Raw genomic sequence first — 12,362 nt, 5'->3', positions numbered from 1 at the left:
CAGAAATTGCACGGCGGCAGCGGCACGGCAGCAGGAGGCCCCATTAGCTAAAGTGGTGCTTCAGGTTAAGAACAGTTTCAGGTTAAGAACAGACCTCCGGAACGAATTAAGTACTTAACCCGAGGTACCACTGTACAATGAAATGTTGCAACTACAGTACTAAAACTAAGCACATTTCCAGAATGAGGTGCAATTTAGTTAATTTGGAGCAAGCAAAACAGTACAATCTATGCAAGTCTACTTTGTAGTAATCCTTATTTAGTTCAACTAAGGTTACTTCCAGCTAAGTATATATAGGGCCTGCAGCCTTACTTCCAGGTAGGTGTGCTTGGGTTTACAGCATTTGCTATACTTACCTAGTTAGCTTAGTTAAGCCTTGGAGTGGAGAAGACCTGGCTTAGCAATCAATTTCACAAGCAGAGACACACGGTGGAGTATTAAGATGATCAGTAAACTGGATTATCTCATCAGGTGTATGTTTTTTTCTTTAATGCCTTGTTAGAAAGGAATTACACCTGGATATTATTTAAGAAACCAGAACTGACCAGACCAGAACTGACTGACCAGAACTGCATGTGGAAAGGGTGGTTTCTTTGCTTCGACAAATCCCCATCATGAAGATTTTTGGGGAAGTACTTGTTTGTCTGTGGTCTCTAAGGCTACATTTTTATGGTATCTTGTGTTCCCCCAGTCCCAAGGATGAAGGGGGATATCAGACATCGCTGGTGTCAGAAGCCTCTGAGCTGCCTCCAGTGTTGTTCTTTTGTCCAGATGTAGAAAATAGCTATGGCCAGTTGCCTACTCCTTCCAAGTTATTGTCTGACCACCATCAGCAGGAGTTGGGAGATTGTGTGCCAGGACCACAACTGGATTCCAAAGCCCTGAGATACATGAAGAGGCTTTATAAAATGTCTACTACAAAAGAAGGATTCCCAAAGATAAACCATCTCTATAACACAGTCAGACTCTTATCTCCATGTGCTGAAGGCAAGCACCTCACCATAGGACAAACAAAAGGTAAGTGAGGAGATATTTGATGACAATCCCCCCCCCCCAAAAAAACCCCCTCACATACACACATGGTGCTTTGGGGTTGAATTGTTATCCCATCTGTAGATTTCTTGCCCTTGTAAATCAATGGAATTTCTGTACTGTTCTTATAAAGGTCCAAACAATACAATTTGTTGGTCCTATATTTGTGTCTGTGTAGGTATGCAACATTTAGAGGTCAATAAGTTCTCTGGTCAAGTTCACATGGATCTTCTCTATGAGTAGTTCATGTTTCCAAGCATGTAGTAATGGGAATTTATCCTTTTCTAATGTGTATCTTCACGCTGGATTTCTATTACGGGATTCCTAATGTTACTATTGGGTGGATATCCAAAATTGTGTAAGAGCTTTATTTAATTATTTGTGAGATAGGCCAAGTGGGGATTGTAATAAAGCCAATCTTAATTTTGGCAGAAAACTCGGAATGGGTCTGGTCATCTGGCCACAGTTTGGATTACTGTAATGTGCTCTTCATGGAGCTGCCTTTGAAAAGTGCTTTGAAACTGCAACTTGCTCAAAGACCTGTAGCCAGTCTGGTGACGCACTGGTTATAGGGAGCATATGGCTGCTTCTGGGCACAATTCAAAGTGCTGGTTGTCACATATCAAGTCCTATGTGGATTCAGTCCAGGCTAACCAAAAGACCATGTTTCTCAAGCGAACCTGCCTGAGCTCTTAGATCTTCAGGGGAGGCCCTTCTCGTGGTCCCACCACCCTCACAAGCATGCTTGGGACACAAGAAGAGGGCCTTCTTGGTGGCTGCTCCCAAACTTTACAGCTCCCTTGCTAGAGAAATTAGACTGGCTCCTTCCTTGTTGTCCTTATGCTGGCAGGTGAAGGCTTTTTTGTTGCAACAGGCTTTTGGGAACTGCCCGTTTTTAAGAAAAGGGATTGAGCTGTGATGTTTTTTTGGAATGATATGTATGTTTTATTAGAGTGTGTGCATTCAATTGTTTAATGATTGCTTCCCCCCCCTCTATGTTTTTAGCTGTTTATACTTTAGCTGTAAGCTGCCTTGAGTCCATGTTAGTGGAAAATATATAGGGATATAAATATACCGTATTTTTTGCACCATAACACTCACTTTTTTCCTCCTAGAAAGTAAGGGGAAATGTCTGTGCGTGTTATGGAGTGAATGCCTGCGGGTGGCGGGGGGGATCTGCTGCAGTCGTGAGCAGAGGATCCATGGTTCCCCTTCCTTCCCTCCTCCATGGTTACAAAGCATGGATCCACATGGATCCTCAGGATTTTTGCATTGGGCTACTCCAAACTCACTGTCAGATCACATGTCTGTGGCCACAGCATGAACCACAAAAATCATATATCCACTATTTCGTTTAGAATATTTTTTTTCTTGTTTTCCTCCTCTAAAAACTATGTGTGTGTTATGGTCTGGTGCGTGTTATAGAGCGAAAAATACGGTAATAATAATTTTGGTGGCATTTATATAGATCTGTTTAGCACTGTGTGAGAGCACTGTTTGGATTTAATAACTTGTAACAATTGACCCCTAGTTAGGCGCCAAGCCTATTAGTCATACCTTGGAACTTGAACACCTTGCAAGCTGAACATTTTGGCCCCCAAACGCCACAAACCTGAAAGTTTGTGTTCCGGTTTGTAAACGTTCTTTGGAACCCAAACATCCAATGTGGCTTCTGATTGGCTGCAGGAGCTTCCTGCAGCCAACTAGAAGCTGCGTCTTGGTTTCTGAACTTTTTGGAAGTCGAACAAACCTGAAAAGTCAAGAGAAAGAAATGCAAGTTTTTGGCCCCTCTAAAACATTCTGGGGTTGCTCTCGGAATAAACTGCATCTTTAGAGTAAGGCACACAATTGAAATCTTCCTTGATACTTATAATGCTATGGGGAAGCTGGAGTTGTGAGGAATTTGCTGCTTAAATAACATAATATTACGAATAAAATGCTATCATTGGTACAAAGTGTTTTTTCTTTCTTTTGGCAGGAGACCTTCGTTCACCAGACTTCCTCTTCAGCTTGGACCGTGTTACTGCTTTGGAGCACTTAGTCAAGTCGGTCTTACTCTACTCATTTGATAAACCATTTCCTAAATCGTGGGCTGTTATGTGTACAGGTAATCTAGCTGTAAAGATGGATGGTGCCTCTGGTCATGCACACCCCAATATTGAACATGCCATGACTTTCCACTTTGAACTTGGACGCAAACGGGCTGAGATTGATGTGACCTCTTTTATCTGGCCTCTGATAGCCTCTAACAATAGAAGCGTTTACATGGCTGTGAATATTGTTTGCCCGAATAACCAGCCCTCCAACTCCAAACAGGATCCCTTTAATATGACACGGGCATCGCTTTCTCTTCTCCTGTACCTCAATGACACCAGTGAGCAAGCTCACCCTACATGGGATTTTCAGAAGCACAAGAGAAGGAACTCCATGCAAGCCAGGCTGGAAAGGGGTCCTTTTGCAGGTCTCGGAAGGGAGGCAGGAAAAGACCTCAAACAGAGCGCAAGAAAGCCTCGTCACCGAAGAGATGGAGATGGTCAAGAGGAAAACAAATCAGTTTCTTTAGACAACTTACGTAAGTACTACGAAAAGTTTCTTTTCCCACAAAATGACTGTAAGCTTCACAACTTCAGGCTGAAATTCAGCCAGCTGGGCTGGGACAGGTGGATAATTGCACCACACAGATACAATCCTCGCTATTGCAAAGGTGACTGTCCAAGAGTATTTAGGCATCGCTTTAGCTCTCCTCTGCACTCGATGGTACAGAACCTCATACATGAAAAAATAAACCCCTCTGTCCCCAGGCCCTCCTGCATCCCTGCTGAATACAGCCCCCTGAGTGTCTTGGAGGTAGAGCCTGATGGATCAATTGTGTACAAAGAATATGCAGATATGATTGCTACCAAGTGCACTTGCCAATAAAGCCAGTGCTGATTTATTAATAATGTGATATTTTCCCTTAACAGTAGAAGGAAAGTAGCCTGTTGGTTAAAAAAGAAAAAGGAAAAAAAAGACTTAGAATGGAGTACTGAGGCAGGTATTTTCAGGACAGCATTTAATTAGCCCCCTCTGATTTGAAAGAGGCAAGGTATGGGCATAAGGAGGTTTCCTTGTTATCTTTTTTTCTTTCTTCAAAATGGGGGGGAAAGACATGAATTGTGAAATGTTTTGGCTAGGGGAAGAGTGGAAGCGCTGTTTCTCTAGATAAGCAAAAAAAGTAGAATGCCTGTCCTTTCATGCCACTTTTGTAGTGTTCTTCTTTAATCATGTTGAAAATAATTTTTATTTTGAAGAAATTTTATGACAAGTGTTTGGGTGCAGAAGGTTTTATTATTGCTAACTGCTCAATCACTTAATTTTAATAAGTACTTTTAGTGATTGAAACTGGTTGTCTGAGACAGCTCCTGTTCTTTATTATGATGACTACCAGATGTAAAGGTTCGTTTAAAGCAATGAATAACCTTTTGTTTAACTTTGAAGGCTCTCATGTTACAAAAGAATGTAATTGTAAAAAAAAAATGTCCTAGTTGTGTGTCTAGGAAATACCTTACTAGGGTGGCTAAACACATTACAAAATCCTGTGTGAAGACACATCTGAGTGGGCAGTAACCTGTAACCTGCATGCAGATCATACATGCAGCTTTCTACATGGAACACAGGCATGACGTCATGCAAGTTTCTTGCTAAGTTCTATACAGAAGTGCCTTCAAACAGAATGGGGTGGGAAGTGGCTCACATTTCTGTCAATGGAATGGAGGGCACTGGGAAGGAATCTGTTGAACTTGTCCATGAGCCTACATCAGACTGGATTGATGAGCTCTGTTAAATATGGCATTCAGAAATGTTCAAATGCTTGCTGTCTTCTATTCTGGTTGGTTTATGAACAGGAAACAAAATTCACCTAAACACAAGTTAAAACACAAAGTTACATTCTAGTGCAATAGTTAAGCATGTCTGTAAATGAAAAGTAGGTGGGTTTTCCAGTGATAAGCTAGCTTAAAGCATTTTAATGATTCCTTTCTTCGGTTGCTGAACTGAAATTCTGTCTGAATGTGTTTGTAAACCTGAACACTTGCTGGAAATAAATGTGAAGCAGTTATAGCTTGGCTTGTTTGTTTGCTCTCTTTCCAGAGAATAATTGTGATTCACTCATTTTATTTAACAGGCCACTGACAGCCCAAGTTCACGATCTCAGTTAAAGGGGAAATGCCAACACACCAAAACAAGGTAGTGACTTCTAAACCCTTGGGTGGGACTCCCCAGACATGTGAACTAACTAGCTAACTAAAAACAGAACACAAATAACTTATGGGATATTTAAAGAGAGATAAGAAATCTCTATAACTCATCAGCTACATGGAGAGGAAACTTTGGGGTTCCTGCTGAACACCAAATCCCTCTCTTTGCTCTCCCTTTCTTTAGGGAGGCAGCGGGTGGGGTGGGGGGACAAAGAAGACACATTGCTTGCTGCCCAGGCTCGGCTAAACTAAAATCCTGGATTTCACCATTGTTTTCTCTGGACAGTTCTCACTGCCACCACAGGGGGGGTCTAAAGGAACTGGAAGTTCAGATTGACTACTATAGCCTTGTTCACATGTACAAAAAATGGTGTGAGAGCTTAACTGCAAAGTGAGAGTTGGTACATTATGGCAATGCATGGTCCTTTGAATTCATGTTCTTTTGAATGCATGCATAGGGCTTGTGCGTTGAGCAATTAAATCTGTGGTTAGGAAAGTTGAAACATGGAATGCTGGTGGTTTTGGGGGTGGACAGGAAAATGGAAGCGAAGAGAGGTAAGGCATGCTTAAGCGCCGTAACTGTTCAAGATCTGGGAGGTGCACATTAGGAAGTTCAGCGCTCCTGCCCATGCTAAAGAAACAAATAGTGCTAATTTTTTTTAAAGTAGGTCTTTGTTGACTAAGATTTTTGCAATGAACACCATAGGCATGCCTCTGTGAGAATGGAGGTGGGTGCTGTGACAAGACTTGGTTAATTAGCTCTTAGCTGTGTTCCTTACTAAACAGTAGGTACATGCGTTGTTTCTGCTGCTATTCTGAAGAACTTGCTTCCAATATGACCGCACTAGACTTCATCTCTTTAAAAAGCCAATAAGCAAATCATTACCATGCAGCACATTGTGTACGTACAGAAGCTTGACACACAGAATATTACTTTGAACAATATATTTTTTATCTCCAGTCCTCTAAAACCTGCCTACCAGATTACTGATCCATTTCTGTAACTTCTTTATATAGTGCTCCCCCTTAAGAGAACTGTCAATCTGATAATTTAACGTTGCTTTCAAAGTTTTTGTGGTAGTTCAGTCTCGGAGACAGGAATTACTTTTCCGTGTTTTCTCATATAAAATAGTGAGGGCATACAGAGCTGTATGATTTTCATCTCGGACATTATATTTAATGTAGTTAAATATATACCTGGGTCTAGGTCTAGCTTCATTTCATGTTTGTCCAATTAACCCCAACACCATTCTCCAACATTTGGCTGCCTTTTACATACCGACCACATATGAAACAAGCCTCCTTTTTGTTGCTTAAAGCATCCAAAGCTTTCCTTCCCCTTACAGATTTCCCAAGTTTGCCATTGACTTGGACACATCTGTGTACTCATTTCAGAATTCTCTTTATGCTGTGTGGCTATAGAAAACCCAGATTCTTTTGTATGCCAGTGTACCAAACAAAATGGGGCCCAGGCTCCAATCAGCTGACTGGAGTGACTGCATAATTTCAAAGGGCCTTTTTGAAGTAGTTGCCTGATGTCATAATGTCAGCTGATCAACAGGTAGGCAGCCCCACCCCTTAACAAAAGGGGACTGCAGAGCATGGACTAGTCCTACATCTGGCTGAAAAAGTTTATCTACTCAAGTTATATATTCCATTTGATTAATTCTCCTTGTTAGATTTTTCCCTAGCTATGTATAAATAAAGCATTTAATTTCAGAACTGGCAGCCAACCTCAAACCTAAGCCCTTTTTCATTGATGTAGCCCGGTGTGGGAAGGTTTCAGGCTGATGGGAAATATAAAGGGAATTCTCTCAGAGCTTCAACTCCTGTTTCATGTTGGTAGCTGGGGATATACTGACACACTTTTCTGCGGGCCTTTTAATTCTAAATTCTGTAGTCTTATTCTAAAAGTGAAGTTCTTTACATACTTACTCAGTCATGCTATGGTGCTGGGCTGCAAACCAGTGTTGGACTGATTCCTCACCTTTGCACTCTGCTAATGGCTGTAGGTGGCCATGACCCTGACTGCCAAATCTGTCTTAATCTAAATGGGGTTTTTTTTAATCCCAAATGTGCAGAATAGCAATATGTAAACAAGTACCAGTTCTCTATGCAGAATAGTACAATAATGAGTCAACTTTTGCAGCTGAGAAGATGTACAGTGACCATGGGGCCAGTGGCGGACGAGTGGGGGGGGAGCGCACCGCTCCCAGCAGCGTGATCCCAGTGGGGTGCCATCGCAGCTGCCCCCCCTCCCACGCTGGGTGGTGTGCCATGCCCCCAGGATGCATGCCACACCCCTGTGGGCGGTACACCACGCCCCTGGGACGCATGCCAGCCCTGCCCCCAGCTGCTCTCCGCCCCCCCGCCCCCAGTGCTGGAACATGAAGCTCCACCACTGCATGGGGCACCCAATCTAAATTAGTACAGAAGGTGTACACACCCACCCATCCACCCACACATTTGGCTCTTTTTGGACATGCACGTGCCTCAAATATTAGTTTTCACATAACACGCTAAAAAAGGTGCCTTCATGCTACTGGGCTGCACACAAATTTTAATGCAGGATAGAAAAATGGCAAAGATAAATGGAATGCCCATTCTTGTCTGCAGCTGTAGAGTTTACGTTTGAATTACATAATTTCAGAGTAAAGTTCCTTTAAACATATGTGAGTAAACCATAACAAGTTGTTGCACAGACAGAAAAATAATAGTAGTGGAACAGTATATGTAACACAGCATAGCACTCAGTGATGCCAGCAGGGCCAGATTTAGGTTTGATGACGCCCTAAGCTACTGAAGGTAATGGGGCCCTTTGTATGTCCAGCTGTCCTTTATCAACAACAAATTGTTGCTGTTTTTTGTGTTGAATATATGCTATATGGTAATTAATGGACCTAATAGCCATTTGCTACTGTTGCTGTATGTAGGTTTTATTTGTTTTTAATCTTATAATTTGGAAATGTACATCCAGGGGTTTTTTCCCTTTATTTTTTGGGGGGGCCCCAAGAGAGTGGGGCCTTAAGCTATAGCTTGTTTAGCTTATATGTAAATCCAGCACTGAGCAAAGCATATGATTATATGCCTCTGATTTGTATATGGGATAAATGCCTACTGTCCACATTCATGATAGGAGCACCAGAAGCTGCTTCGCAGAGTCACACCAGTAGTCCATCAGTATTTTCTACACTTAACTGTCAGCGGTTTTCCAGGGTTTGAAATAGGCATTCATTTTCGCACCTATCTGGTTCGTGTTCTGGCTAATCCCTACTCAGCCAGGAAGGTGTTTTTTTGGGGGGGGGGGGATATAGAAATGTAATAAGCCAACTCTCCCCCCTCCTCGTCTTTCCCGCCGCCCCAGACAAAACGAGGAGGCATCGGATGCTCGATACTCCTGCTTGGTGATGCTGGTGGGTTGGGTTGGTGTGAGTTTGGCCCTGCCCGTTTGAGGGTGAGGGTCCCACCAGTCGACTTAAGGTTGGGACTTACTCGCCACACCTGAGGGGAAGCTGTCAAAGTGCTGGTAGGGGCGGTGCGGGTGGCGATAAGTATCCTTTCCACTCTCTACCTGGAACCATTCAAGGGCATGGGATGGAAGAGGGTGGAAAGCAACGGCTGAGAGGGCTCGGCCCCCCCTTAGGCGTGTGAATGTGGGGTTCCCGCCTTTACCGCTGGTGTCCTGCAGAGGGCACACCGAACCCACGTCGCCTCCTCGGCCGCCGATCCGGCGCGCGGGGGTGGCGCCGGGGCTTCTCACCCTGCAAGAAAGAGCGGCCTGAGGGCGGGCGCCTTGGGAGCACTGCTGAAACGCGCGCCTCGCCTAGCCCAGTCCGTTTAATTTCTGAGAAACTTCTAAGAATAAAGGCTGGCACAGGCAAAAAGTCCGCAGCAGGCTTATAACAATGACGGAGGCTTAGCCTGTTTGTAGTGTTTTGGCACCGCCAGAGGCTAACAGATTGCTAATGGCCTCATAAATGCGTCACTCTTTAAAGGGCCGCAAGACTATTGAAAATGGCCAGGGAGCTGACGCGACCTGTGACTTTACCGCCCGCGATTGCTCTTGTTCTAAGGAGTTTGCTGACAGGCAGACAGGAGCATTGCTTGACTGGTTACAACACGTTTGTACAAGTCTTAAAAACACACGACACCCCCCCCCGTCACTTTTGCACCTTAAGGGCATTCTTTGAGTATACTGTATCTGCGTGCCGAACACACATTTTGCTGAAACCTCTAATGGCTTCACCCCAAAGAATCCTGGGAAATGTAGTTTGCTGAGAGTGCCCTGCTCTTGTTTCAAATTTCTCTGGTTCCTGGAGAGAGGGATATGACTATGAAACTCAGGCAGGCACGACTCCATCTTACTCATGTTTACTCGGAGTTTAGTCCCAAGTAAGCCTTGGCAGGATTCCAGCTGTAATTCTCTGATGCTACCACCATTCTGGAAGTTTTGAGTCAAAAGCTGCCACGGCTCTGCCCAGCAAAATTTACCAGTACATTTCCATTTCCAACTTTTAGATCGGTTTGTTGTTTCCCCCCTACAATGTAAAATACAACCTTAAAATACAAACACCACACTTCAACTGTCTTGCTTATCAATATAACACCACAGAAGTAAATCCAGTGGGTGAGACAATGCACTATTAAGTGTGTGAATTCAGAGTTTTTTTAGGGTGGGGAACCTGTGGTCTTCCAGATGACCCTGGTGTCTCCCAACTTCCGTCCTTCGGACCACTGGCCATATTGACTGGGTCTGATGGGAGTTGGGGTCCGATGACACCCAGAAAGTCACAGGTTGCTCACCCATCCCTGAATTAAGGGCTTAAGCCTATTCAAGAGGCTTTAACATTCAACATTTTTCTGCTTCCTCCCCTCTCCCTCCGTGCTGCACTTCCAGTGGCTTTTTTGAAGCTCCTCTAAGCTTGCCACGCAGCACAGGTGACTGCAGTTTTGTTTTGCCTCGCGTCTGTAAACTACTGTAAACTGCTTAGAGGTTTTAGTGCAATCAAGTGGTATATACATTTTGTTAAATAAAAATAAAATACCGGGCATGCACAATTAGATGTGCATTTCTCTGAATTGTGACCATAACACACATTGTGGAATAAAAGCTGCAGAGAATGAATCTTTATTTGCATCAGCCATCGGCCACAGCAATAAAATAACAATACAATATACAAAGAATAGAAATAAAAAGTCGATTATATAAAATACATTTTGGGGTTTTGAATCAATTGCCAAACAGTGGATCTTATTCTGATCGGACCAGCTAAAAACCTTGCAACCTTTGCTGTCACCTGCTCATCTTGATCTGCCAAGAGAAAGGACACTGGCAGTGGTTGGGTGACCAGGAATGGACAATAAGAGGGGTGATAATCTCATTCCTCAAGCTCCAGAGACCTTTTTGTCCAAGAGCATTAGAAGGGGGGGTGAACCACATAATTAAAAGTAGAGTTAGCAAGAGAAAGGAAGTATGTTGTTGGGGCTAAGGGGGAGGCACCAGACTGGCAAAGGCTGATTAAAGCCAGGGTGTTTGTTTCTGGAGTACTATCTGGAATGTTGATACTAGCTAATGACAAATGGCCTGTCTCCATTATGCAGAGTCTGCTGGGATCCTAAATCCATAGCTCATCCATCTGCCGAGATGACTGGCTGAAGCTGACCAGTCAAGGCAAACTGTAGATAAGCTCTTTTCCATATGCCACACATCCTGCTGTTCCTCCAAAGAGGGCCATAGCAGACTACGTACAGTCTCTCATACAAATGGATGCTTAACTTACAGTGGTATAATTTCAATGTGTGCCTTCAAACCGTTTGACAGGAGAGATGCTTGATTTTTGAAGTCTGCTCTCCCAAGTTTGCTATGAGACTTTGGTGGACTGGTGAAAGTAGTCAGTTTCAGCAACCATGCTAGTTCCTTTTTCTTCTTCCTTTGGTAAGGTGAGCACACCCACACGCATGTGCTGCTGCAGCATGTATTATACTTGTGGTTGTTTTTTAAAGTGGTGGTAGGATACCTTTGGCTCTCCAGATATTATTAAACTTCATCTCCCATCAGCCCCAGCCACTGTAGCCAATGGTCAGGAGTGATGGGACCTGTAGTGCAGCAATGGCTGGAGGCATAGGTTTCTGCAGGAGTTTTTCCTGGGCGTTGGAGAAAAGCAGGTGGGGAGAATGAGGGAGCAGGCTCATTTCTAGCAATAATAGTACGTGTACATTTCCGCCCCTTATCTCAAGTAGCTAGAAATTTCAAAAAAATTAAGCTGGAAATTTTGGGGTTATGATTCATTGAGGTGAACTTTCCCCTATTCCTCCTTTCCACTCACCCACAGATGGTTCATACATGTTGGGTAGATATTTCAGTATTGTCTTTGCATCATTCTGGACATTAGGTCTCCCTCCCTCTCTGTCTCAGGATCAAATGTCAAAAGAACATGCTTTGAAATGATTGCCTAGATGACACTATGGATAAAAAAACCAGTGCATTTAAAACTGAAGCTGAGATATTAAGCTGATCTGTATTGGGTTGAAAGCAGCTAGTATAAAAATGAGCTCCATTATCATGACAAGTCAATCTATCATCTTGCATTCTAATTCTGATTCACTTCTCTCAGTGCCATTACTTATGTAGTCAAAATCGCAATAGACACACATGAGGAATTAGCAAGCTTAAGGCAACTTCAAGGTTTGCAGTAAAAACAATGTTTAGGGGGGGACAAAGGGGGATGAAACCCCCTAAAACAACCCAATGAGATCATGCTCAAGTGCCCACAGAAAGCTGACTGACTGCTGAGAGTGGGGGAGACAGAAAATTTCAGATAAAGTCTGTAGGTGGAGGAGCAGCCCTCCCATAAAACAGCCCAAAGAAGACGTGAGTAAAGTCAGTGGAGGATTGCTAAATCTTTAGGTGAGGTGGGGTCAAGGTAAGAGATGGGGAATGGTATGGACTGGAAGAGTACAGAGTACTAGCCCAGCCAGCCACAAACAGGAACACTCCACACTGCAGCACTTAGCTGCAGATCTCACTTGTATTTACAAGTAATCATTCTCTTATCACCCTGTTCCATGTAATTTTAAACATAGGCTTTGCCAAGT

The 12,362-nt window shown here is 43.5% G+C and overlaps 1 protein-coding gene across 4 annotated transcripts in view; it reads left to right on the top strand.

The window, feature by feature from the left end:
- The window catches only part of GDF9 (growth differentiation factor 9), a 57,939-nt gene extending 52,809 nt beyond the window's left edge, over positions 1 to 5,130 (top strand). For 3 of the 4 annotated variants that reach the window (XM_083487909.1, XM_083487910.1, XM_083487908.1), the window contains exons 3-4: positions 692 to 1,017; positions 3,011 to 5,130. In XM_083487909.1, coding sequence (XP_083344035.1) covers positions 692 to 1,017; positions 3,011 to 3,951 — 1,267 coding nt within the window. In that variant the 3' untranslated portion in view covers positions 3,952 to 5,130. Of the gene's footprint in view, positions 1 to 41; positions 1,018 to 3,010 lie in introns of those variants that run through there. The other variant, XM_083487907.1, reaches the window with a different exon arrangement.
- The last annotated feature ends 7,232 nt before the right edge of the window (positions 5,131 to 12,362 follow it).

Source organism: Podarcis liolepis (assembly GCF_965112155.1).
Source record: "Podarcis liolepis genome assembly, chromosome: 2".
Classification (NCBI taxonomy): domain Eukaryota; kingdom Metazoa; phylum Chordata; class Lepidosauria; order Squamata; family Lacertidae; genus Podarcis; species Podarcis liolepis.
The sequence above is the reverse complement of the archived record's forward strand: the minus strand, read 5'-3'. Positions and strand labels throughout refer to the sequence as shown.